At 51.2% G+C, this 27,879-nt stretch overlaps 1 protein-coding gene across 1 annotated transcript in view; it reads right to left on the bottom strand.

The window, feature by feature from the left end:
* Nucleotides 1-27,879, bottom strand: part of CFAP61 (cilia and flagella associated protein 61) — a gene marked incomplete at both ends in the record, with an annotated part of 217,726 nt that overhangs the window by 9,701 nt on the left and 180,146 nt on the right. The window contains one exon of the mRNA XM_080716442.1: nucleotides 27,083-27,288. Within this exon, the coding sequence (XP_080572568.1) occupies nucleotides 27,083-27,288 (206 nt within the window). The remainder of the gene's footprint in view (nucleotides 1-27,082; nucleotides 27,289-27,879) is intronic.

Genomic DNA, 27,879 nt, shown 5'->3' with positions numbered 1-27,879 from the left:
GTCTCTGTAAGTTTCTGAGGGCCTCACTAGGTTGCTGAGGCTGGGCTCGAACCTGCAATCCTCCTGTCTCAGCCTCCCAGATACTGGGATTACCGGCGTGCACCACCATGACTGGCCTTAGTTCCTTCCTTTAAAAGCAGAGAGATGTGTAGAGGGAGCCAAATGCTTTATGGAAATGAAAACTTCTGCGCTAGAGCGGATTTAGTAGTCGTCAGCATCTTTTCCATCTTCCCGTCTCCCTCCTCTTCCTTCTTTCTCTTGCTGTTCTCCGTCTTGACGACTGTTCGGCTGCTGCCGCCTGCCCTGGCTGGAGGAGGCAGCGACACCCTTGCGGGTCTTCCTTCAGCCCAGCAGCAGCCTGCTTTCAATGAGGCTGCCGACGCCTGCAGCGGTGCCGTCCTCAGGCGGTGTCATCGCCTCTGGTGCAGGTCCTTTGCAGCTCCACTGATGGAAGGCCGGGATGTTCTTTTTTAATTTGGGGGCAATACTCAGACGGGAACAAGGAAACGTTCAAGGAGCCCCGTGGGCACGCTGGGACCCTTGGACTCCGGTTCTGCTCCCCCTTGGGGAGGAACAGAGGCTTTCATCTCTGCAGGAGGAACCTTTTGCGTTTACACCTCCCCTTCTCTTTGCCTTTCTCTTCAGCGGATCCGTTTCCACCTTTCCGAGCACTTCTTAGAAAGTCCCAGAAGCTCCCAACGCTCTCCGGTGTTCGTCTTCTGCTTCCCAGGCAAGTCTGCGCAAAACGTGCATCCCGGTCATCTGGCTTCCTGCTCCAAGACGCCCCTCCACCCAAGTTTGCTGGTGGTTTTTTTTTTCAGTACTGGGGATGAAAACCAGGGGCATTCCATCTCCAAGATACACCCTCAGCCCTATTTTTAGTACTTATTTATTTATTTATTTATTTATTTTTTGGGTGGTACTGGGGTTCCTGGAAGCCCTTCTACCTCCGGGCTACACTCCCAGACCTATTTTTTGCATTTTTTATTTGGAAACAGGGTCTCCTAAGCCAGCACGTGCGGCTGGCTTCGAACCTGCGCGATCCTCCTTGTCTCTGCCTCCCAAGCGCGGGGATTACAAGTGTGCGCCACCACGCCCGGCTTTAGTTTTTATTTTGATACAGGGTCTCACCGAGTTGCAACGGGCCTCACTAAGTAGCTGAGGCTGTCTGCAAACTGCGATCCTCCGGTCTCAGCCTCCCGAATGCTGGATTACAAGCGTGCCCCACCACGGCCCCAAGTTTGCTTTTGCTCAGGCAGGCCCAGGGTCACCCCTGCCCTCAGCCCCTCGCCTGCCTCGGCGCTGTCTCCTTGCAGCAGGAGCTGGCCACAGCCAACCTCTGTGCTCTGTAGCTGACGCTGTGGACCTACGCGGCTCTGTGGCTCTGGGGGCTCACATCTGTTAGAGTTGGGATTTAACATGTCCTCCAGGTCCCAGGGGCTGGAGGCAGCCGTGCTGGAGGCGGGACCTATTGCGGGGACCCTGTTCCCTGGGCGGCTGCGGACCCCCTCAGCTCCCGCTACCATGCCCCAGTGACCTATAGCCCCGGCTCCCACCTCCACGAGGCTCTGAGAAAAGTGCCGCGAAGCCCGCTGGCCTGTGGAGAAGACAGGCAGCCTCTGCTCGGAGAAGACAGGATGGCCTCTGCTCCCCGGCCGCTGGCCGGGCTGGCTCACGCGGCAGGACTTATATTTTCTTGCACTCTTACCAGGCACGCACCTTCCTAAGTGGCCCTGGGAAGTGTTGACTCGCAAAACTGAATTAACCACTTTCTGGTCGATGCGGCCCGATCATTAAGCAATTGATTAGGCCACTCCGGCGTGCGTGCATCCTCGCCTGGTCACACAGGCTGCTTTATCGACAGATGCGGATAAGCCGGGTGGGATCTGATAACCAGTCCGGCCATTGGCCAGGCTGAGAAAAGCAAATCAACGCACGCACTGGAAGAAGTGGCACTTGGTGGCCTCAGGAAAATCTACACCGTGTCTGGGAAAGACCAGAGGCCTGAGAGGGCCTTTAAAGGCTCCATCCCGCCCCCAGGCCAAGGCCTTTCCTGAGGATGTTCAGGAGCGAGGCTGCATCCCACAGACGGCTCACCTGGAAGTTGCCGCCTCATGCAAGGGTGGGTGAGCAGAGAAAAAAACACATTTCTTTTTCCAAGATTTTTTCTTAACAAAAAGCATTCCAATTTCCTCTTGGTGCAGTAAGAGGCAACCTTTAAGGGAGTTGCACCTGGACTGTCGCCTCCGCTCCTGGTGGAGGGGCCTGCACTAAGGCGGGCTGCGGGAAGAGGCACGCTCGCTTGAACACGGCAGCATCTTGGGTTCCCAGAGGGAGTGCGGCCAGTGCTCCACGCGCACCCGCGGGTTGTGCAACAGATCACGCGTCCCCCTCACTGCGGGACAGCGGGTGCTGGGAGGCTCTGCCCAGGCACCCATCATCGGCCAACGCCACTTTTACATTGCTACACAGAAGGCAGAAGTGAGAAACGTCATGGTAGCAAGCAGACTCCTGGGGACTTTGTTCTGCCCTGCACGGCATTTGGAATTTGGATTTCAGGCTTTTACTTAATAAATCAGAATTGGCAATGCAGGTCCAGCCTTCATGTGCCAGCAATCGGCCCAGCTGCCTGGGGGCCCAGTTGTCTGTTCCTCCTGTCCTGCTGGCATGGCTGGCCTCACCTGTCCACACGGGCCCAGCAGGCATCTGGGTGTGTCAGGTCTGAGGTCTGGACTAGATGGAGTCAGGTTTGAAACCACCTGGCACCAAGTCCTCTTCTCCGTACTCGTGTGCATTCTATGGGCATCAGCACTGTGCTGTTCATCTACTGGTCTGTCTATTGATTTCCAGCTCAAAATCAAGCGTCTGGCTGGGCGTGGTGGGCACGTTTTTAATCCCAGCATTCGGAAGGCGGAGACCGGAAGATCACGGTTCGCGGACAGCCTCAGCTACTTAGTGAGACCCTTTGCAACTCAGTGAGACCCTGTTTCAAAAAAAGACTAAAAAAATGGGACCGGGGGTGGGGGGTGTAGCTGAGAGGTAACCCTCCCCCCCTAGGTTCCATCTCCAGTACTGTAAAAATAAAAATAAAAATAAAATCAAATGCCTGGGCTATCCTGATGGGAATTCACTGCAGAAGGACTGGTGTTTGGCCACGCATCCCTGCTGGGCTCCTCTCTGGGCCGCTGCTCCTCCGGTACTGTCTCTCGACTGATAGCTCTTCTCTATCTCAGGCCTGCAACGTGAGCTGGTTAGCTGTAACCTGTCCCAGCCTCAGTCTTTTTAGCTGCAAAACAGGGTACAGTGAGGTCCTCCAGTGCCAAAAAAAAAAAAAAAAAAAAGAAAAAAGAAAAGAAAAGAAAAGAAAGGAAAAGAAAAAAGAAAAGAAAGAAAAAGAGCTTGCAGAGACATTTTGGGTGAGGTTGGCTTTACGTCAGCACAGAGGAGGGCCCCGTATAACCTGTTGCTATATCATTTGCTGCTGTTCTTCTTAAATACCCCGTTTGTGTAAGATGTTCAAATCCTTTCTGGTATGAGGTAGAGACTAAAGACATTATTAGAACACTGTATTGTTTGCTGCTTAAAGACGAGAATCTTCCTTTGGCGTAACTGTGGCTTTCCTCCTTATGGGCGGCCTTTCTTCGGTATCTGCATAAAATACCCATCTGCGCTTCTATAGAACACCCTAAGTAGGAAGGACGTCGCGGCAGGCCTGCGTGAAGTTTCTTCCTGCCCTAAAGCCCTGTATGGAAATACATAAAAATTACGTGGAAATCACAGCACCGAGGCCTTGCTTTTGTTTCGCTGTTGTTTCCGCTCGCCCTCTTTTTGGTTGAGCTGATGAGCGTTCGATGCAGATGGTGAGACTGGATCTCACTCGTTGCCCGGGAAAGTGGGCCACGTTAACACCCGGGAACCCCGCGCTTGGGATTCTTCTCCTGACCGGCCTGGCTTTGTGCTCGGCGTGCAGAGCCCGGCAGTTTCCTCCTGGAAGAAGCAGCGCTTCAGTGCTTGAGGGTCTTGCGCCCGTCGGGCCGCCCCGGCTGGACCTCTTTATGTCACCTGCCCGCGCGTTTCTCCCCGGCAGGGGCCGCGCTGGCAGTGGTTCACGGTGGTGCGGCGTCCGTCCGCAGCCGGGGAGGAGACCGCGTCGGCTCTGAGGCGCTCTCCTTTTATCCCCTCTGCCGTGCTTCTTTGCACAACTCTGGCTTATTAGGAGGATGTAATACTAGAATCTCCACAATCAGCCCAGTGCCCTGGAGGCCGTTCAGCTGCTTGCACTGATTTCCCATCTAAGTTCAGGACTAAGAGTCGGAGGTGAGCTCGCTCTTAGTTCTGTGGGAAAGGCGCGTGCTCAGCACTCCACGCCCCTTCCTGGGCTTCTCTCTCCTTCTGCTTCTCTCTTCACAGAAAGCACAACCATTTTCCTTTAATTAGGCTGCAGAGAGCCGAGGCTGGCGTTAGACCTGCAACCGCCCGGCCTTGCGCACAGCCATGCCCATTTCCTATCTATTTTTCTGCAGGGAAAGAAAAAACGTGTACATCTGCACACAGAAACCCCCACGCGTCTCCCAGGGACAAAAGAGCCAGGTGGATTACCTTTGTGAGCGGAGGCCGCAGGGACCCGCAGAGCTCAGACAGCAAGGTATCCCTGCCTGCCACGGCCTGGGCCGAACCAACTGCACTGACCGGTTTCTAAAGGTCCTCAGGCGCTCTCCCTCTCCAGGTGGCCCGCGTTCTCCCTTGCGCGCGTCCCCTCACTTTCCCAAATAAGCCTCTGTCTTTGTCCCGGAAAAAAAAAAAAAAAAAGGTGCTTAATGATCGGATAATCATTTACCGGTGCAGAATACACACATCACGTTTACGGCACATTTAAAATAATCAAATAAATAATGGACACATACTTAAAATAATTTCCTTTCTTAAAAGGCTTTGCGTTTCTATTTATTTATTTTCATGGTACTGAGAATTGAACCCTGGGGGCATTCTACCTCTGAGCTACTCCTCCAGTTTTTTTAGTTTTTATTTTGGAACTGGGTTTCTCTAGATGGCCGAGTATCTCACCAAGATACTGAGGCTGGCCTCCAACCTTTGATCCTCTTGTACTGGGATGACAGGCATGTGCCGCCATGGCTGGCCATACCAGGCTTTTTAAGCCAACCTGTCGCTATTTTTCACCAACATTTTGGAGGTACAGCAAGAACAGCAAACTCTTCCTTCTCTGTCCTGGTCACTCTCACGGGTGTTAGATTCGTCGTTCCTGGAAGTCCAGAGTGAAAATGTAACACTTTACTAGTTCTCTCCCCCAACAGTAATGAGGAAAGTGGATCATGACCCACAAGTCCTACAAGTCCCCAGTGATATAAATAAACGAATTAACAGATGAAGACAGATGTGGGGACAGCGCCTTCTTACCGCAGAACACTAAGTAATAATCAATGTCCAATGGATGACAGAATCAGGAAAACCGCCATTTGGCAGATGATACAGTCATATGTGAGCCAGATAAGAACAGCCGCTACCGCGAGTGGGAGAAACGTTTGAGGACACAGGGTGCGTTTCCAGTCTCCGCAATGAGTTCATTCATCTCAAAGATGGGAATCGCTCGTCTGCAGGGGGGGCAGCCTCAGTCTTGTTACTTGGGAGTAGTGAAGGCTGGACCTCGGACGTCCTTACACGGGGCGCCCGGGACGCCGCCTCCCTCCTGGCCAGATGTGGGGAACGCGTGGGCCCCGGCAGGCAAACCCAAGGGGCAGAGTCCGCAAATCAGTGCCCTGCAGTTTTCAGAAGTGATGGTCATGCCAGGAGACGGCTGAGGGGACGGGCGGCCCGCGGCGGCGCGGCTCCCTGCATCTTGGGCTGGGAGAAGGGCGCCGGCGTGACCGTGAGCAGCACTTGCATGACCGCGGCCTCAGCTCGGTGCCGCCGAGACGTTACTCAGAAAATCTGACAACCGTGTGGGGGTTACGTAAGAATGGCGTTGTTCCTGGGAACGGTAAACTATTAGAGGTAAAGGTGGCGTGTCTACAACTCACTCTCAAACGTTGGGGAAAATTATATTTTTCCATCCATAAAATAAGTCTGTGTGTGTGTGTGTGTGTGTGTGTGTGTGTGTGTGTGTGTGTGTGTGTTTGTGTTGGGGAGGGAAAAGAAGCCAATACAGCAAGCGTGATAAAATGTTTACATTTAGGAAGTCTAGGCGAAGGGCATACAGGCACCCCTCCCTCTATTTTCATAGCTCCTTGTAAGTCTGAAATTATTATGAAATAAACAGTTAAAGAAGTTGCAGGGTACGGTGGCTCATGCCTATAATCCCAGGATTTGGGAGGCGGAGACAGGAGGATCACAGGTTCGAGGCCAGCTTCAACAACCTAATGAGACCCTGATTCAAAATTTAAAAAAAAGAAATACAAAGGGCCGGGGGTGGTGCTCTGAGGTAGAATGCCTTGACATTCAATCCCCAGTACCAAGAAAAGAGACAAAAGCAAAGCAAACCAGGCCCCTGGGTGCTTAGTCTTTCTGTTCTATTACTCTTAGTAAAGAAGTGGCCAAGCCCGGCCTGGTGGCACACGCTTGTAATCCCAGAAAAAATAAAATAAAAAAAAAAAAGAAGTGGCCATGCAGTTTTGCCCACAGGACTTTTGTGGCTGGCCTGCGTTTACGATAGCATCATACCTGTGGTGCCCACTCTGTGCGCACGCACAGGCAGATCCCAAGATGGCAGGCGGCCGGCATCTGGGGGGCACCTTCACTGTTGGAAGGAGGATGCTCTCTGATGTATCACGAAACACCAGAGCCCCTTCTTTAGAACTGGAAGGGGCTGAGATGATAGGTCTTGGAGACCCTTTTGTTTTATAAATAAGAAAACGGAGACCAGAATGACTAAAACAATACCCCCGGAAACCCAGGAGATTGGATTTCTGCAGTGTCTTCCTGGGTGCCTTCAGAAGCAGCCCTTGGCCTTTGCACGCTCGCTGCGTGCATTTGACCCCGTACAATCTGTGCATCCCACAGCCATCGGTACCCTGAATTCCCTTTCTGTCTGCTGCATTTAGACTTTCGTGGGCTAAAGAGCAACCCCAAGTTACCTCTTTGGGTCAGGAATGCCCATTTTTAGGTGTTGGTCTATGATATGGCTTTTGTGCATTTTAATTCTATAGTTTAATTCTACAAGTCCTGTTTGAATGTAGGAGAATATTGGTATTTCTTACCCTTTTTTTTTTTCTAATGCCGGAGGACTTTAGGGCCATTTGCTATCCTGTCCTTAGAAGAGGAAGGACGAGGAACACTGACTGCCCGCTTCGTCCTTAAGGCATTGGGGATCTATTATTCACTTGGAGCTTGCTTTTTCTTTTTCTTTTTTTTCCCTTTGGTATTAGGGATTGAATCCAGAGGCACTCCTCCCTCCAATCCATACCCCAGCCCTTTATATTTTTTTCCTTGAAACACTGTCTGGCTAGATTGTTGAGAGTCTCACTACATTGCTGAGGCTGTCCTCGAACTTGCAATCCTCCTGTCTCAGCCTCCCAAGTATTGGGACTACAGTGGTGTGCCACCACTCCGGGCTCATTGGAGCCTTCTTTAGGCTGAAGATGTTCTTCAGTGTTCTGTCCTGGAGCTTGGGAGAAAGAATGAGTGAGTCTGGAAAGCAGACAGACTCAAACCAGACCCTCTCCTAGCTGCTGAGCCGTAAGAAGCTGAGTGGCAGAGTAGACAGTAGGTACTGGGTGAGACCCCGGGGGGCGGTTCATCCAAGGGTGGTGATCACAGCGTCCAGCGGCATAATCACATCATTAAGGGCCATCTGATATTCTTGAAAACAAAGTCGTTATGCTTCTTTAACAGTCTTGAGCCTGAAAACCACTCACGGTCTAATTCAATAAATAAGCTACTTAAATATAGAAAGTCACGAGGAAGAACAGATTTTGTGTCCTATTAGCAAATTTGATTTTCATTAATGCTAGATGAACGTCTCCCACGAAACACTTCCATATCATATTAATGACCTGATGGCAAGCAGCACCCACAGGTTGCTAGGCAACACAAGGACCCTCTAATGATCTCCTCTGCACTCGAGAGGCCGCGGAGGGAAGATGCCTGAGCTCCGAGGACTGCTCCCACTTCTAGGCAACTGTCTCCGCTGGACGCCCACCCCGGGGCTGCTGGAGGAGGAAGCATGGTACCCTTTCTCCACCATGGGGAACACACACCTCCTCAGCTTTCCTTCCTCTTAGCTGCCCTCCTGTGTGAGGCAGCAGGGACTGAGAGGTGTGCTCACCGTGGGCCGTCAAGAGCTCTCGGTCCTCTTCCTTCTGCTCATGTAGACAACAGGCTGCCATGAGACCTGGACAGGAAACCAGCAGCCTCCTCGCAGGCTGGGGTCCGTGTCACTCCGCTGTCTCTACCTCCCGCAACGGTAGGTTTTCGGCTGTTGCACTGCGACTTCAGGACTCCACGAAGCAGGGGCGGACGCTTGATCCAAGCATCTCAGCTGTGTATTCGCGTGCAACAGCCACACCAAAGCTTAGCAGCACGGAGCGAATGCCATTTTATTATGCCACGGTGGCCTGGCTCTGCCCCATGATGGAGGGGCTTCAGAGGGAGCGGTGGATGGCTGGGACCTCTCAGGTGACTGGATCTGAGGAGTCCACAGTCATCTGGAAGTTTCTTCACTCATATGCCTGGTCCCCGGGCTGGGATGACTTGAAAGCTTGTCTCAGCTGGGACACTCCCTCCAGCGCCTCTACGGTCAGTCCACATGACCTGGGCTTCCTCACGCATGGCTACAGTCAGTCCACATGACCTGGGCTTCCTCATAGCATGGCTACGGTCAGTCCACAAGAACTGGGCTTCCTCACACATGGCTACGGTCAGTCCACATGACCTGGGCTTCCTCACAGCATGGCTACGGTCAGTCCACATGACCTGGGCCTCCTCACGCATGGCTACGGTCAGTCCACACGAACTGGGCTTCCTCACATATGGCTACGGTCAGTCCACACGACCTGGGCATCCTCACATATGGCTACGGTCAGTCCACACGACCTGGGCATCCTCACGGCATTGCAGACCTGCTATGGTTGGATGTCTTAGGTGTCAAGACAGGACATTAAGGGCTAATGGTCTAAGAAACAGGATGAAAGTTTCACGGCCTCTCGTAAGCCAGTCCAGAAGTCCCATGACGTCACTTAAGCCACAGGTTTGCCTGGATTTAAGGGCAGGACACGCAGACCTGGCTGTCTCTCGGGGAAGACACCAGCCAATTTGCAGGCTTAGTTTAAAACCCATGAAGCCGTGCCTGCCACGCACCCTCGGGGATGTGGAGTTGGGACCAAGGTGCTTCTGGGTAATTCTGTGGGTTTGGGGATTTTCTTTACTCTTAGTTGACTACTTTGGCTGTTTCTTAAAAATGGCTTTTATTAGCCAGAATTTTAAAATATATTTAAATTAGAGGCATGGTGTAATGAACTCTGTCTGAACTTCTCCCTTCCAGGTTATTTTAAAACAAACCCCCAGACATTTCAGTAGGTCTCTCTAAGAGAGAAAGATTCTGTGTGTGTAAGTGTGTGTGTAGGGGTGTGTGTGTGTGTACTGAAATGCCATCTTCACATCTAAAAATGTTAATAATTCCTTCATACCAACCATCTAGTGTTCAACTTTCTATTACACTTATCAATGACATAATTTTATAGCTTATTTAAGTCAAGACCCAAGTAGCCAGGCATGGTGGTGCATGTGCTTGTAATCCGGGAGGCTGAGACAGGAGGATAGTTTTTTGCAGCCAGCCTCAGCTACTTAGTGAGGCCCTTTGCAACTCAGTGAGACCCTGTTTCAAAAATAAAGAATAAAAAATAGGGCTGGGGTGTACCTTGGGGGTAGAATGCCCCTGGGTTCCATCCCTAGTACTGCAAAACAACAACAACAACAACAACAAAAATACGTAAGTTGACTTTTTTCCTTTACCTTCCTTTTTTTTTTTTTTAATTGAACCCAGGGACAATCTATCTTTGAGATATTTTACTTTGAAACAGGGTCTTGCTAAGCTGCTGAGCCTGGCCTTGAACCTGCTATCCTCCTCTTTCAACCCCTCAAGTACTGCGATCATAGGTGTGTGCCACCATACCCAGAGATATTTTCTAAAAATTTAATTTAACCCGACGGGCTCCCCCCATGTCTGTTCTCTCTGTCTCTCTGTAAGGAATCCAGCCAGTCATTCTTTAGAGCTTCCCGCAGGCTGAATCTCTCCCACTGCCACTCTGTGGAGTGGTCTAGCTCACCCGTTACCCTCTCTCTTCAGGCTCAGGCTCAGTCGAGGCGTCTGCTTGATGGAGACGGTGTGTTTTTCCACCAACACGTGCACACTGTCTGTCTGGCTTCCGGCGTGTGGGCAGCCCCTGACGCTCAGTACCCACGTCCATGCATTGCAAACCGGTGATACTGTGCGGATCACAGGATGTAGACGCCTCAGTTTGCCGGCAGGTGTCTGACGTGTGGCTAGAAGCAAGACCAAAGACGTGGCCTCTCTGCCTCTGTCTGGTGATGAGTCCAGCTCCTTCCCAGGCAGCAGCAACTTCCCTGTGGCCAACGAGGCCACGTCTGACCGATCCTGAGATAACGATGGACAGCCCACACCTGACAGAGCCACTGCTTTGGCCCGTGCAAAGCCTCCCCATGCGCACCCCCAGCCCTGGACGGCCCTCCCCTTCCTATCAGACCTCAAATCATTGCCGGCCCCTGGAAGACAGGGGCGCCCCGGCCTTCCCAGTGTAGCTATCCCAATTAGAGTTCCGTGCACACTTTTCACTATTATCTTCTCAGTTTGGTTCTTGGGGTGAGTGGCTGGACCTGATTTGTCGGATCCCCGAGTCAGGGGCTCTAGCCTAGCCCCACGGTAGCATGATCACACCCCTCGTGGGCCGCGTGTGGGCAGCGACCCTCCTAGTCCTTTAGCTCCCTGGATGGGTGTGCGGAGAATTATTGTTTGGGTTTAGTTCTTTTCAGAAATGGAGGGTGTCGTCCCATTACGCCATAGCCTCGAGGGTTTCTGGTTCCTGTGTGAGGGGCTGCTTCCTGCACGAGGAGCTTTGGGCCCTCCTTGCTGCATGCAGGTGCTCTGGAATTCCCTGCCCCAGGACCTTGGCCTGCTGTCCTTTATTATGTGGGGCCTTGGTGGACTTTTTTCCATCAGGAGATTAATGACTTTCAATTCTGGGATTTATTTTCCTTCTGTGGTACCTTTAATAGACACCCCAGTCCTTTTTTCTGCTCTTTCTGCTGTCATGGAATTTTCTTGACTTTATCCTTGTACACTTCTACTCTGAACTGCTGCCGTTCTGGGGCAGGGCGGAGGAGGGGGCTAGGCGGTCTCCCAGTCAGTACTTGGGCTTTTGCCTGACTCCTTTTCTTTTCAGCCCCCCACACCACACTTTCCCCTGCTGAATTGGTATCTGATGTCTGGATTCTCCCCGGCCTAGATTTTGCAGAGAGCTCAGTCTGTTATGGGGTGGGGGAGAAACGAGCTCTGGCTTCTTGGCTGCAGAATGAGAGAGAGAACCGGTCCCTCCTGGCTTCAGTCCCGGGGCTCACCCAGCCTTCCAGGATGACCCGTGCCTCCTGCTGTCCCCTCTCCAGGCATTCAAAATGGCGCTTCTCTTCTCTGCTCTGCTCTGCTAAGGCAGCTCCCCGGATACACTGCCCTCTCTCACCGATCTCTGTCTTCTCTCGGGTGCTCTGTCTTCCTGTGGGAAACTTTATGCACTTTTTTGTTTAACATCATTTTATGGCGATCGTAGGAGGGAATGTTCGTATGTCCAGGTGGCCATATTTAATCAGAAGCCCTGAAATTCTTTTTCTTTTTTTGTGTGGTTGGGGGTTGGACTCAGGGGTGCTCTACCTATGAGCTGCATTCCAAGCCCTATTTATTATTATTATTATTATTATAGTTAAAATAATGCTACGTACATATATGAAAGTGTCAACACCCAAGCATGTAGAGGAGGGGAGGGAGCGAGGTGGGAATGGGAACATGCCCGGCATGCACGTGAGCCTGTGATGTGTAATTACAACGCACCGCTACGATACATTACGGAACGCTTCTCTACTTCAGACAGCTCCCTACTCAGTCTGCTAAAGGCTGAGCTGCTATGACGAAGGCCCAACCGAACACTTTGGCCCAGCACATCATTGGAAAAATCATATTACTTTAGATATTAAGCCCCTGCCAGGATCCCAGCAGCCCTGGACCCTCTGCCCCCGACATAAGATCCCCTTGCTGCCGGGCATCCTTGGGGTGCTAGAGACAGACTGAGGTAGGAGCCCCCCAGCCCCTTGGAGTGAGACCGGGTTAGCATCTTGAAGGAGTTTTCGCAGTGCTCAGTGATCACACGCAGAAAGCCTCCGGTCTACAGGTTCTGCCATTAGTGAGCTGGGGCTGACGGTGACCAGGAGCTAATCGTTAAGGCTGCCAAGGAGCAGAGAAGCCTTCTCCCAGCAGCCTCACGGCCTCCAGCGTGGTGTACATTTTCCTATTTCACTCGGATTTCTCCTAATGATTGAGCTATAGATTATTAATCCTGTGACACTCCGGGATGCCAGCGTGACGGTGCTGGGTTCTATTCTGCCCTCGGAGCCTTCGGCACGTACCCCGGCCTGGCAGACTTGCGCCGGCAGCTGCCGGAGCTGCTGGGGCCAGGAGGGCACCGTGGGCTCCAAACAGTGGCTCCTATTAGCAGCTGCAGGGACATCGTTGGTGGCATTTGGTGCGCTCTTCTCCCCAAATTAACAGGTAGGGCGAAGAGCAGGTCACAAACACGTCTCGGGGTTTTCTGGGAGGGTGACAAAAAGTGTTTTTAAGAGAGAAGGAAAAGTGGTTGGGGCCATGCTGGGCTTTGCCGCCCGTCACTTTGCAGTTATCCTGCGCGTGTGCAGGGGACGCAGCGGAGCCGAGCAGGAACAGCATGTGCAGAGCCGGTTCAGCCCACCGTGGCGTGACCCCAGGTGAGGGCAGCGCAGGGACATTGGTGGGAGCCCCCCAGGGCTGGCTTGAGCTGAAACCTCCCCCGCACTCCACGTCATGTAGTCTTCAGAGCCATCCAGAAAGCATGCCTTTTTTGTGGTCCTGGCGATTGACCCAGGGGCATTCTACTTATGATCCAGCCCCCAGCCCTATTTTATTTTTTTATTTTTGAAACAAGGTCTCACTAAGGTCTTACCAAGGCTGTCCCCCAACCTGTGATGCTCCTGTCTTGGCCTCTGAAATCCTAGGATTACAGCTGTGGCCCCGCACCTGGCTCCCACATCCCCTCACAGAGAAGGGAAATGAGGCTTAGAAGAATGGAGAGGCTTGCCTGGAGGTGTCTGGAGGAGGTCCCCTGGGGTCCCTCCCGGGCACACATTACCACCGTTGGTGGGAAGCCGGAGACTCAATATTAGGAATATGAGCCTGGTACAATTCAGGGCCAGGACTAGCAGACACGGAGGCCAGCCCCATCACTACCAAATGGGAGTGTCCAGGGTGCCGTGCCCATTGGCTAGCATTGGCTAGCATGGCCATCAGCAATGTAGGCAGAAAAGCACCCTTGGCCTGCCTGCATGGTGGCCGAGTGAACTGTGAGGGGCCAAGCCACACCAACTGACCTATCCGAGTCAGCTCGGCTGACCTGACAGAATCCTGTTCCTTAAGCAGCAGAAGTCCACGTCTCAAGAGCTAGAGACTGGGAACCACAGATCAAGGTGCCACGTGGCGGGACGGCTGCTGGGGAGGGCCGCCAGCTTGCTGTGTCTTCCCCAGGTGGAGAGGAAGAGACGCTCTCCTCTTCTTACAGGGCTGCCATCTTGCATGACCTCACTTGACCTCGACCGCCTCCTAAGGACCCGGTGTCCAGATACAGTCACTCTGGGGGCCGGGGCGTCAATAAATCAGTTTGGTGGCACTGCGGTCATAAGTGAGGGGCTTCCGGGTGGGGGAGGGTAAACCAACAGAGAAACTGAACGGGCTCACGGGTAAGAGAGTGACTCCAGAGATGCCAGCTGGTCGTGGTAGGATGGGCTTTGTAGTACGTATGTGGTATACGGGGGCTGCGCCGTGTATTAGTCTGGAAATGGTATGTGTGTTCTAGAATTTGATAAAATCAGCACTTTAAAGATGGTGCTCCATTGACTACTTGTTTGGGTAATTTCTGATGAGGAATCTGTTGTTCTTCTCATGTTTATTACTTCATAAATAATGTGCTTGATTTGTTCCTTTAAGGCTTTTTTTTTCTTTTATCACCAGTTTTGAGTACCTTATCTGATATACATCGGTGGCATTTTTTTCATTCTTTTTCTTGCTTGATATTCCTTGAGTGTCTCTGATTTTGGATTATGGTTGATATCAAATTTGGAAAATTTCTGGTTATTTTTTCTTCAGGCCACTTGAAGTTGTCCCATAGCTCACTGTTACGGTTAGATACAGAATGTCCCCTGCAAAACTCATATATTCATGTTCAGAGTTGATGCAATTAATCATGAATTGTAATGGATTTACTGGGGGGGGTAACCTAGGCAGGTGGGGTGTGGCTGGAGAAGATGTGTCCCTGGGGTCGTGGCCTCGAGGACGGTGCTTCTGTCTATGAATTCTCGCCCTTGCTCCTGGCCACCGTGATGTGAGAGCAGAGTCTTGCTCCTCTTCTGTCTGCTTCCCACTGCTGTGCTCTGGACTCTGCAGACCCAGCCTCTCATGGACTGAATCCTGGAATCTCCAACAACTGAGAGCAAATAAATCTTCCTTCCTCTGAGTTGTGTGGTCAGTTGCTTTGGATTATAGCAATGAGAATGTTGACTGAGACAGAAGTTGGTATCAGAGAAGTGAGGTCACTTCTCTGATCAAAGTCTGATCATGTGTCTTGTGAGTTTGGGGAACTGGTTCATTAGAAGAAGTTGAAAGGTGTTAGAGATAACATGTCCCCTAAAGAGCTCATGTAATAATATTCAGGGTTGATATGATGGAGTCATGAAGGTTGTAATCCCAGCAGTGGATAAATCCTATGTAATGGGTTTAGCTGTGTGGTACCCAGTAGGCTGGAGGAGGTGATCCCTGGGGGTGCAGCCTAGGGATTGCACGCAGCCCCTCCTCTGCCCTCCCGTCTCTCTCCTGCTTCCCAACTCCATGATGTGAGTAGCACAGCCCAAGTGCTCTCCCCCTCTCTGCCTCCCGCTGCCATGCTCTGAGACCCTCGGTTCCCAGCCTCACATGAACCCCAAACTGTAAAAACATAAATCTTCTCTCCTCTAAGTTATGTAGTCAGATCTTTAGATTATGGCAAAGAGGACTCCATAGGAATATGGAGTAGCGGCTGCATGTGTTACATCCTGGCCATAAACCTATCAGCATTTTGCCCGTGTCCTGAAACTGTGTTAATCCAAATTGAATTTATTTATTTACTTACTCTTAATATGCTTTTATTGGTGCATTATAGTCTCACATCACAGTGTAAATCATGTTGACAGTGACATACACGCACAGCACTTGGTTGTCCCCCCAGCCTGCCTCCCCATCTCCCTTCTTTCCCAATACAGGGTTCTGAGATTGACATTGGTATTTTCACCTATGTACGCATTGCATTTAAAGATGATGAACTCATTAGGCTGGCAGAGGAAATCTCAGCATAGCGAAGTATCGAAATTGCGTAATGACCCTGACGTCTGCATTTAGACAATTGGACAGTGAATTTTGAAAACAGAAAGCAAAACAGAGAGACTTTACATATTTTCAGTTTGTTCAGAAAGGCATGTGTGAAGCTGGGACCCAGAGAGCTGGTTCTGTGATAGGAAGTAAGATGGCTGAGGGAAGTCAAACGCTTTGCATAGGAACAAAGACAGGAATGTGGTGGGCAGCTCATGCCCAAGTGTGTAACACAGAAACAGAGGCCCAGCGCTGTTGTCCTGACTGAACAGGGCCTGCTGGCGGGGTGGCCAGGGCGAGGTGGGCCCAGCAGCAGTACTGAAAAGGGCGTGGCTACCTTTCCTGCTGGTGATTGATTTGGACACTCGGGTAATGGTGGCTTTGCTGGAGCAAGGGGGTCATGGAAGCTTCCCTTCAGATTTCAAAGGAAGGCCGGTGAAGCCAGGCGATGTGTGGCAGGTTCAGAATTCTGCAAATAAGCCCAAATGGGGCAATTTGTGAAGCAACGAGGGTGAAGCCAAGGTTGCAAGAAACCACCCTGAGATTCAGAAATGCCCCAAACATGGAACAACTGCGAGGAAAGGCTGCCAGCTGCCAGCCATGGAGCCAGGCTGGGAGAGAGAGTAGACTGCCCGGAACCAACCAGGCCACAGGGGCACAGGGGCAGGGCTGCTAATGAGCTCATCGTGAGTATCAGAGTAAACTTTGGAACTCTGAGCAACACTAGAATGGTTAAGACTATGGGAATTCTTGGAGATGGAATGATGCGTTTTGCATCCTGAAAACAGGCATAAGCCCTTCAGGGGCCGGAGTGGAACGTTACGGTTAGATGTAGCTGTCCCCGAAGAGCTCGTGTATTCATGTTAGAAATTGATGCAATTAGCCGGGCGTGGTGGCGCACGCTTGTAATCCCCGCGCTTGGGAGGCAGAGACAGGAGGATTGCGCAGGTTCGAAGCCAGCCGCGCTGGCGTAAGAGACCCTGTTTCAAAAATATAAAAAATAGGTCTGGGAGTGTAGCCTGGAAATAGAAGGGCTTCCAGGAACCCCAGTACCACCAAAAAATAAAAAAAAAAATAAAGGAAATTGTGAGTTTTATTTTCTCAGGGCTGGAGTTTTCATATTCCTACATACATTCTTATGTTTGTTTGGGGCTGTAATTAAGTTACCTGGAAACAGGCACGTCTAGGTCTCATTTTTCAGAGGCAGAAGGTGGGAATGGAGTGATGTTTGATTTGGGAATAATGATTCTCTGCTACTGAGATGAGGTTCTTCTGTGTACTGTCCCTTCATCACCTCATGGATCTTGAGGGTGTCAAGTCTGGCTGGCACAAGCAGGCACTATTCCCAGCCCTTGTGTGAGCATCAGACACCATAACCTCTAATCCTTAACCTGACCTTGGGTAATTTACTTACACACACTGATGAGTACTTTTTTTTTTTATGGTATCGGAGATTGAATCTGGGGGCATTCTACCTTCAAGCCACAATGCAAGTCCTTTTTTAAAAAAATTTGAAACAGAATCTCACTGAGTTGCTGAAGCTGGGCTCGAACCTGTGATTCTCCTGCTTCAGCCTCCCACATCCTGACCAGTACCTGACCGAATGTCTGCAAGGGGCTCTTCTACACGGATCCCAAGTTGTGGCTCAGCGCTGCTCTCTACTGTCCCGTTTCCTGCTTCAATTGTGCACACTCTGCCAGGAGAGTGTGTGTGTGTGTTTGTGTGTGTGTGTGTTGTGTGTGTGTGTGTGTGTGTGTGTGTGTGTGTGTGTGTGTGTGTGTGGTGTCCTGGAGACTGAACTCAGGAAAATTCTGCCTCTGAGTTACACCCCCAGCCCTATTTATTTTGAAACAGGGCCTCGCCAGGTTGCTGGGAGTCTTGTTATTGCTGAAGCTGTTGTGGACCCTGCGCTGCTCCCGTCTTGGCCTCCCCAAGGACTGGGATTGCAGGCACGTGCCACCACGCCCAGCACTTCTAATCCGGAAGAGCCCTTTACGTGGCGGCGTGTCCATTTTGTAGAGGTTGGTTAGTTAAAAATAGGCAGTATTTGCAAGTCCACAGAACTGCAGGGAGCTCCAAACTTAGTGAGTTGACTTCTTCCAGCTGTGACGCCCCTGCCCCCCCAGGCTTAGCTGGGTGAATCCACACAGACATGCATGTCTTCATCTGGCGCCATGTGCATCAAATGATAACGAAGCTCTATCCCTTTGTGGATTTTGTTGTTGTTGTTGTTGTCTGTTTGGTTTGGTTTTTGATACTGGGGACTGAATCCAGGGGGACTCTATCTCTTAGCTATGCCCACGCCCTTTTAATTTTTTTTTTTTTTTTGAAACAGAGTCTTGCTAAGTTGCTGAAGCTGGCCTCGAACCTATGATCCTCTTGTCTCAGCCTCCCAAGTACTAGGATTCCAGTTGTGTGCCACCACGCTCGGCTGTGTGTCTGTGTGTATGCGCATGCGTGTGTGTGTTTAAATATAAAAACACAAAAGAAGTTCTAGTAACTTCTTCCTCCACATATGAATTAACCCGGATATCCCCTGAGGTCTTTTTGTCAGAGAAGCAAAATTATTCTCCGTCCCAAGCACAGGTTGTGTTTTTCGGCGATGTCCTGTAGTGATAAGCAAGAGCTGGTTTTCCAGAAGGGCGGTCCTCGCGTTACGGCCGCGCAGCGTTCTCATCCTGTACCTGGGTCCAGTCTCACTGGGGCCAGCGTCTGGGCTGTGAGCCCCCCGAGCCCCGCGGCGCAGGGTTTCTCCTCTGTGGGAGGCCGCGCTCGCAGCTCGGTTCCAGTTCTGAGAGTGGGGAGCCGCGCTGTCTGTGGCCTTGTGCGGTCTCAGTGTGGGCCGAGGAGCAGGGACCCTTCCATCCCTCTCCTCTGGATGGTTAGGTACAGGGTCTACATTCAACGTGGCTTTCAAGACGCTTCCCAACCTTGTCTCCTACAATGAGCACGTATTGCTTTTGTAATGGAAAAATGCTACAATTAAACAAATATGTCCAAAATCATCCTCAAAAAGTAGCCTAAGAAGATCCAGGCCTGGGAGGAGAGGAAGGAGAAGGTTCCACATGATGGTTCCCTGCTGCAAGGCTGGCTTCAAAGTATCTCTCTCATTGTCAGTCGCCCATAAAACATTCAGGCCGGCGGCTTCTCCCCGCCGCCCACTGGGCTGGGTACGCAGTCTTTGAAAGTGTAGCAGTTCTAATCACAATGGGACAACCCACTCGTTTCTTGGGGTTTGAAAATGAGGTGTTTCTAGTAAAGCAATTTTGTCCCAGTATAGGTGACCCTCGGCTTATCAGTTTTTATTTTAAGCTCATAAATAATAACCTCCAGATGGGTGTTGGAAGAAAACCCACAGGGGGCTTTAACCCCTGCTGTGCGAGTTTGAAAACTGATGTCACAGCGATGCTTAGAGGGGCAGAACCAGTTCTGAGCCTACTAGCCAGCCCTCCTGAACCCCAGATCAAGACGTGGAATCTCACTAGAGGATAAGATACTGGCTATCAATTAAATGGCTGGAACTAGAGGATATCATGCTAAGTGAGATCAACCAGTCTCAGAAAGTCAAGGGTCTTATGTTTTTACTCATATCTGGGAGCTTTGGTAAACTTTGGGGGGGGGACTTTGGGTAAACCAGGAGAGAGACCAGGAGAGCAGCGGCAGGGGATTAGGGAGAGAGGGAGGGGAAAGGGATTGAAGAAGGACACGGTTCAAAATCTCACTAACGTCCCAGGTGGGGTGGTGCACACCTGTAATACTAATTCTTGGGAGGCTGAGACAGGAGGGTCACAGGTTTGAGGCCAGCCTCAGCAGCATAGTGAGACCCTGTTTCAAAATAAAATAAAAAGGGCTGGGGGTGCAGCTCAGAGATAGCATCTTTGAACCTCACTATGATGTCTGATCATATTTTTAAACAGATGTGGGTCTTCAAGACTCTCTTGGAGAATTCTGCTGAGGAAGCGGTGGGCTGTGTGGGGTTTGCAGCTGGGCCCTGAATAAGCAAAGCAGGATAAGGAGAGAGGGAATCCTTGTTTCAGTCAGCAAGGCCAGGTGGCCCTAGTATTGCCCATAGGAGCCCCCGAAAGCCCTTCTCCTGCCCCGTCCTCCTGCCCCATCTTCTACCTGTGGCCTGGGATCAGGAAGAATTTTCTAACTGACCCCACAAACACAGGGATAGAGGGAAACTAGCCCCTATTTATTTATTTACTTTTTTGCGGTACTGGGGATTGAACCCAGGAGCATTGTACCTCTGAGCTACGTCCCCAACCTTATTGTTTTTTTTTTAATTTTAAAAACAACGTCTCACTAAGTTGCAGAGGGCCTAGCCAAGTTGCTGAGGCTGGCCGTGAACCTGCGATTTTCCTGTCTCAGTCTCTGAAGCACCGCGATGACAAGTAGGTCCTCCTTTACCTGGTGGGCTTTCACGGAGCGTGGAATCTGCGGGCCACAACATTGGCAAGTCGGGGGTCAAGAGCCAGGCGGGGCTGGTGACTGACGCCAGGGGCCGTAACTGTTCCTGGATGCTGCGCCCAGCATCACCCACTGCAATCCCATGATGCAGCTGGTCTGCATCGGCTTCATCAGTAGAATGCTCTATACCAATGGAAGCACTCTGCTCTGTACTACCCAAAACGGTAGTCACTACTAATGTAGCTGCTGAGCCTATGAAATATGAGGGGGAAACTGAATAAAAAAAAAAACAACACTTTTTTTTAGTGGTACTGAGGATTGAGCCCAGGGCATTCTACTTCTGAGCTACACCCCCAGCCCTATTTTTTATTCTTTATTTTGAAACAGGGTCTCACTAAGTAGCTGAGGCTGTCTGTGAACCACGCTCCTCCTGTCTCAGCCTCCCAAGTACTGGGATTACAAGCGTGCGCCAACTTGCATGGGTGGAAACTGAATTTTTAATTTTATTCAATCTCTATTTTTTTTTGGGGGGGGGCTGGGGTTCAAACCCAGAACCTTGCGCGTAGTAAGCAAGTGTTCTATCCCTGGACTATATCTTGCTCTGGTCTTAACTAAAATTCTGGTAGCCGTACATTATAATAGGCTATCGGAGCGGACAGTGCAGGTCTAACGCGTTTGGAATTATTGACCATACACGAAACGTTTTCCAAAGCAACTTCGAAAACTCTGTAGTAGACTGGGTATTAGATTCTAGACAAACTTTGCAACTCAGTTAATAATTTCAAATTTAAAATAACACTCGGATCCTATTTAGCCGCTTTGCATGTTTAGGGGTTTGGAATGAAATCACCCTTAAGTGAAGCTTGGGTGGAAAGCCGATCGTTCCTTCACTACAAGGTGCCCCGGGAGATACATTACCGACCCCATCTTAGTTCATACCCGACTGCTTCAGCAGAGCTCCGGATTCCCCACTGACCTCTCCCTGAGTCAAATTTTATCTTAAAGCATGACTGAGAAGGAGCGCATTAGACTCACGTGTATCTCCAGAAAGCTGGTTTTCAAAAGAAAGATATGGCAAGTGCATACAGGGAATGCAATTTCAGAACGCCTGCTCACGTTAATTATTAGAGCACCGCATTATACCATGAACGCTCTGTGCCCCCCAAAGTCGCATTGGTTTGGAGGAGGAGGAACGTGAAAGGCCAGAGTGTTTGTGCTTCTCCATGAAGACTGTACGAACCTAAGGCAATACAGCACGCTGCGCTCCTAAAGGACAAACTTTCTACGCCGGCAGAGCGCTTTAGTATGCTCTGGTCGCCATCTGCCGTCCTCTGCGATGGGATGGTTGGTTAGAGCTCGCCTTCCTGTGGTGGGATGAGGGCGGCAGGGTCGTGAGGCGAGCAGCCTCTCCAGGTTCGCAGAGCCGGGCAGCAGCGGGCAGGATGCGGCCCTTGGCCTCGGCCCAGAGCCATTTCTCCTCCAAGGAGAAGTAGTGACCTGCGTTTCCATATTGTGGGGGTTCAAGCCAGAGGCTTTCAGGGTGCACAGTCATCTCTTGGCATCCCAGGGGAGCGGGTCCAAGGACAAGGAATCCACGAGGCGCAGGTCCAAGGGAGGCATGTAACGTGGTCATTCGCACGTGAGCTGCACACTGCCCTGTGCGCCCATCACCTCTAGATCACGTGCGACACACACCACAGCGTCAGCTCCCAGGGCGGAGAGCGAGCGGAGGTGGCTTCCCCTGGGGACAGCGTCTGGGCTCACAGTCCAAAAGCATCTGCGGGGCTCCTGTGTGAGTGACGCACGGCACGGGAGAGCGCGGGGGTGGGGCCGGCTTGGGAGCAGCAAGGTGTGATGAGAGGTGATTTAATGAAGGGGTGTGAGTGTCCGCTGGCGCGCACACTGAGGCGGGGGCGCGCACCTGTTCACGCTGCGAGGACCAAGCACCCTGGAGACTCTTAGTTAAGGCGAGAGCAGGCAAGACCTTCTTATGCAGAGTCAGCGGAGTGGGGTGCAGGTGAGGCCGAGACGACGCGGCAAACACCTTGTTAAAGTCCCTACCCGGGGCCTCAGGCGGTCACATGAGCCCCCTCACCCCAACCCTGCACCCCCTTTTTCTTGTTACTGAGTATCAAACCCAGGGGCATCCCAGCCCATTTTATTTATTTGTTTTACTTTGAAACAGGGTCTCCCTAAATTGCTGAGGCTGGCCTTGAACCTGCAATCCTCCTGTCTCAGCAGCCCAAGTACTGGATGACAGGTGTGCGCCATTGCACGGGGCTCTCTGGTGTCTTCTTGAATCTCCGCTGGCTTCCAGCGGCTGGAGGCAGCGGGGAGGTGAGGGTAGGAAGGCCCGGGCCACCCTAAACACGTCCACAGAGAGGACTGCCTGGCTGGGGGCAGGCAGGCAGGAGTGTGCTCACACCTGCGCTTGTGTGCACCTTCCTACACCCAGGAGGCGGGAAGGAGAAAAGGCAGATCTCGGTAGCTTATTTGCTGTGTGACTTTAAGTTCTGCCTGGCTCAGAAAGGAAGGGGCACACGGTAAGAAATGAGCTCTGTTCTCTCCCAAGCGGCAAATCGATTGATCGATTATATCCCACTCTCGCTCTTAAGAGTGTGTGCGCGCGCGCGCGCACACACACACACACACACACACACGCACACAGAGTGCTGAAAAAGTTCTCTCTCTCTTCAGTGCCAGTGGCTTGTACTGGCACTCCAAGGTGGAAACAAAGAATAAAACAGCGGCCTCCGCACCAGCCCGGCTCAGCCCTCGGCTGCCCCCGCGCCGCGCCAGCTGGCCCCTGTGCGGCTCGCCTGCCACCCACGCTCCCCAGATGGCTCCGAGTGCTTGGGAGGCCGGGGAAGGCCACAGCCACCTCTGACCCAGTGGCGGCCACCGTTACCAGGGCCCTCTGGGGGGACAGTGGTTGGGGGAGGCGGAGAGAAAAGACCCAGAGGGCTTCTCTGGACATCATGCAGATCCATCAGCCTCCCCGGCATCCAGGAGGGCGCCCCAGGCACTGTGGCAGGACTGCACAAAGGACAGGCGCCTGAACTTGAATGAGAGAGGTGGCCGGTGCTGCCAAGGTCAGGGGAGAATCGGTAATCAGATCGCGGCCAAAATCAGCTAAGCCATTCACCCAACTTGGAAGGAGCTTCGCCGTCTGCCTGACAGCAGACAGGGTGGCCGGTGCTGGGCCAAGAAGCACACTGGGGCCTGGCAGAGCTTTGTGGCACGCGAGGGGACTGGGCCGCAGCTGCGTGTGCACAGGGGCTCACGTGTGCGTGAGTGCCTGCCAGGGCGTGGGGGACCTTGGCACCTCACAGACCCCCCCTCCGCCCCCCCCGCTTCTTTCTGACAGATGCTAATCAGCATCTCCTGTTATCTGGTGTGGTCCAGCCCTGTTTCATCACTGCAAATATTCACCCTTCACGGAGCACCTCACCTTTAAAAGTCCTTCCTATCATTAGTTAACAGCTGTGTCCTGACGGTGACCTTAATTAAGGTCACCAATGCCAGTTGCTTCAAAAATCACCTCTCCAAGGAGAAGCCAACCAGCAGGGTCTTGAATTTGGTCAAGTGTGAAAGCATTTCTCTTGTTCAGAGAAGCTTCTTAGTATATGGCAATTCCCCACTAAGTAGAATTTTTCTTTAACGGGCAATGGATTCTCCTCGAGCTCGAAGATTGGTCTCTGGGGAGGTTGCAGGAACAGTGAAGCCCCTTGCATGAGCAAAGGGTGAATGGGTTTGCTTTTAAAATACTTGGATTTTTCTTTATTGATGACTTATTTTAAGGTCAAGTCTATAAAGATTTGAAGAGGAAAAGCCCGTGATTAAAGAATTTGATATTTCCTCAAAATATGATTTGTGCTTGAAAGTGTTAGGAAGATCTGCTTAGACATAATAAGTTTCAGAAACTACTCTTTTCTCTTACCCAAATCCTATTCATGATAAAATGTAGAGCCGTGGGTATAACTAAGAGATAGAACATGTGCTTAGTATCCATGAGGCCTTGAGTTCAATCCCCCCCACCACAGACGCAGTTTGGCAAACCAGCAATCAAAAGGAACTTCCTTACTTCGCCCAACACTGGGTACCTGGAGCAGTATAAGAGGCAAATGGGGGACACTAGTACTGAATACATTCCCTTAAGATTAAACGTGAGGCAAGGGCACTATCACTTGCTGCTTCTATTCTATTCTATTCTATTCTATTCTATTCTATTCTATTCTATTCGTTTTTCTTTGGGTACTGGGAATTAAGCCCAGGGGCATTCTACCTACCTCCAAGCTACAACCCCAGTCCTCATCTTTTTATATTTTGTTTTGAAACAGGGTCTTACTAAGTTGCTGAAAGTCCTGCTAAGATTCCGAGGCTGCTCTTGACCCTGTGATCCTCCTGTCTCAGCATCCTGAGGCCTGGGATTGTGGGTGTGTGTCACCACACCCAGCTTCCACTTTATACTATACATTTTAGCCAGTGTGGTCGGGTAGGAAAAAAGAAACAGAAAGCCCCAAGATCGGGAAAGTAGAGCCGGAACTATCATTATTTGGAGAGAATGATGAACCTTTATTGAAAGACATTTAAAAAGACCTAAATAAACTGAGGCGTACTGAGCTATGATGTTGGAACCGATATCAAGGCCAGTTCTCATCTCATTGATCTAGATTTTCTACTGAATCCAGTGGGGCTTCTCATGGAACTTGAAGAGTTTATTAGAAAACTTTAGGGAGGGCAGAGACAAAAATATCCGAGACCAGTGTAGAAGAGAGATCAGGCTACACTAAGAATATCTGTGATTACTGGGCATGGAGGCGCACACTTGTAATCCCAGCATTCGGGAGGATGAGACAGGAGGACTGCAGTTCGAGGACAGCCTCAGCTACTTAGTGAGGCCCTCCGCAACTCAGTGAGACCCTGTTTCAAATGAAGAATATACAATAGGGCTGGGGGTGTAGCTTGGAGGTAGAATGCCCCTGGGTTCCATCCCCAGTACTGCAAAAACAAAACAAACCAAAGACTATCTGTTGATTGAGCCCTCCCAGGGAATGAGAGGGCTTGGTAGACAATGGGAAGACAAGACGCCAAGGGGCCGGAGCTGCGGCAGGCACGCAGAGCCCGCACGACTGACTTTGTATGCCGAGTAGATAAACAACTCGTGTGAATTACGAGGGAGACCACCAAAAGAAAAGTGGGCCATAGCTATCACCAAAGGCCCGTGGATGTGTGAGGAGGTATGTAACGCTAGCATTCTCCAGGGAAGGGGAAATTAATGCCCTGGAAGCCCCCTTTGGGAACCACCAGACTTCCAGGTCTGAACAGGGCCAAAGCGACAGGGTCGTGCAACCCAAGGGACGCTCTCGCACTGCTGGGGGTCTAGACGGCTAGCAAAGCTGAGGGCGTGTGTCCCGGGACCCAGCAGTGCTGCGGCTGGGGCACCTTTACAGAAAGCCTGCCCACAAGTTTTGTCCACAAAGGCCAGAGCAGGGTTGTAAAGGCACCAAACTGGAGATGACTTAAAACGTCAACCCACGGGAAGAGCCGTGAATGAGCGGAGATACAGTCACTCTGCGGGAGACTAGACAGCAGGGGACCAGCACAGTATCCCCGGGTACGCCGACACAGTGGTCCTCACGGACACAGCGCCCAGCCAGATGCTGACTGCCTTGTATTCAAAAGTAGGCAAAGCAATTAACATATTATTTATGAAATCCTGCAGGTACACACATCTTTCAGACAGAGGCTAGTAAACTGTGACGCTCTGATCAAGCCCAGTCGGCGGCTGTTTTAGTAAGCGATGTTTCCTTGGGACACATTTTTGTTCACTCATTAATAATTCATTTTTTTCATTCGTTCTGGTACTGGGGACTGAATTCTACCTCTGAGCTACACCCCAGCCCTTTTTAATTTTTTATTTGAGACCGAGTCTCACTGAGTTAATCAAAGTCTGGATAACAGCCCTGAACCTGCGATCCTCCCCTCTCAGCCTCCCATGTACTGGGATTATGGGCCTGCACCACCGGGCTTGGCTGGTCCATTTCTTTATAGGAGTTAAGTACTTGTGACAGAGTTTGCTGATCCCTGCTTCACCAAAAAACAGAACAACCATTTCAAACGTCAGGACAGTGGCTGCCTCCCAAGAAATAGAGGGGGCTGTGATCAGAGATAGGCTTTTGCCATCTCGGGGTAGGGAATTGTTTTCTGATATAGGTGGTAGGCCCGTCGATTTCCAGTGCTAGTTTCCCCTAAGTTGTACCTGTATGATTCAAGGCATCTTTGTATGAGGTCTTCTACGATTTAAAATAAAATTAAAGGGTAGCTCAACGAGGGTATTGGCAGCCCCACTCCCGTGGGTTTCAAGGACACTGGGAATGCTAGGTCCTGCATCCTTCATCTGTTACCTGTAACTGGCTCTGGCTCTGGCTCTGTCTTGTTTTGTAGACAGAGGGACAGCCTCCTGAGGTCACTAAGCAGCAGGCTGCCTCTCAAAGCAGCTTTGCACTCTGCAGGGACAAGCCTTCCTCGAGTTTGAAATGACCTCGTTCTAGGTCGCTTGGTACAGGATTCTCTGGCCAACCTTTTGAAAATCAGTCACCCAGCTGAGAGGAAGAAGGCTGGAATGGGTCACAAATGGCCTGTCGTGTGGCTGCAGAGTTCCCACCAGGACCAGGGCCTTCTACAGCCTGCAAACCACATCTTAGTTTTCTGGCTACGCTCTCAAAAGCCCTCATGGAAAGGGACTCGAGTATTATCTTCCGCAGCGTGAACGCCGTGCACGGTTGCGCCGGGGTCCGGGCCCAGGTGTGCACACACCCAATCTCTGTGCTTCCTCACGCGGCCCTGCCCACTCCAGCCCCTGGCCAGAGAGTTCCTGTTAGAACAGAACAAAGGCCACTCTTGCTTCTCCCAGGGATGGCTGCCCTGCTCTCTGGCACATCCCCACACACATCCACCACTCACCACACAGCCCGTGTAATTATATCCCCCGCCGTCGAATGCACTTACCTGTAGAGATCTGTGATCAGTTTGTCCTTGTAACGAGCACACAGGTTGTTGAGGGTCTGCTCGTGCTGGCCGAGCAGGCGGATGTAGTTAGATGCGGGGAAAGGCTCCTTTGAAAGGCACGTGATGGTCTCCACAATTTTATACTTGTTAACGTGAAGTCGGAAGTAGGTCCCACTCTCCGCACGACCTGTTACTATTTCAGTGCCCTGGCAGAGGGAAAGGGGTGGGTCAGAAACACAATTTTAGAAATATTTCTAGACTTCGGGAACTCGAGCATAGCAATTTAGTTTTCAAATGTGACCGAGAGGTTGCTTGTGAATAGCCGTAACGGATATCTACCAAACTCAACAGAAGGCTACAAATAGGCTCATACGTGGTACGTGCATGTGTGAACACTCACAGTGAAATCTCCTATTTTATTTTTTTATTTTTTTGGTGGTACTGGGGTTCCTGGAAGCCCTTCTACCTCCGGGCTACACTCCCAGACCTATTTTTACATTTTTTTTAAATTTTGGAAACAGGGTCTCCTAAGCCAGTGCGCACAGCTGGCTTCGAACCTGCGCGATCCTCCTGTCTCTGCCTCCCAAGCGCGGGGATTACAAGCGTGCGCCACCACGCCCGGCAAAATCTACTATTTTGTACAATTAATATGCTCCAATAAATTTGGGAGGCTGAGACAGGAGGATCACGGTTCGCGGCCAGCCACAGCTACTTAGTGAGGTCCTTTGCAACTCAGTGAGACTCTGTTTCAAAACAAAGAATAAAAAATAGGGAGGAGGGTGTAGCTCAGAAGTAGA

The sequence above is a fragment of the Muscardinus avellanarius genome (genome assembly GCF_963383645.1).
Source record: "Muscardinus avellanarius genome assembly, chromosome: 19".
NCBI lineage: Eukaryota > Metazoa > Chordata > Mammalia > Rodentia > Gliridae > Muscardinus > Muscardinus avellanarius.
The sequence above is the reverse complement of the archived record's forward strand: the minus strand, read 5'-3'. Positions and strand labels throughout refer to the sequence as shown.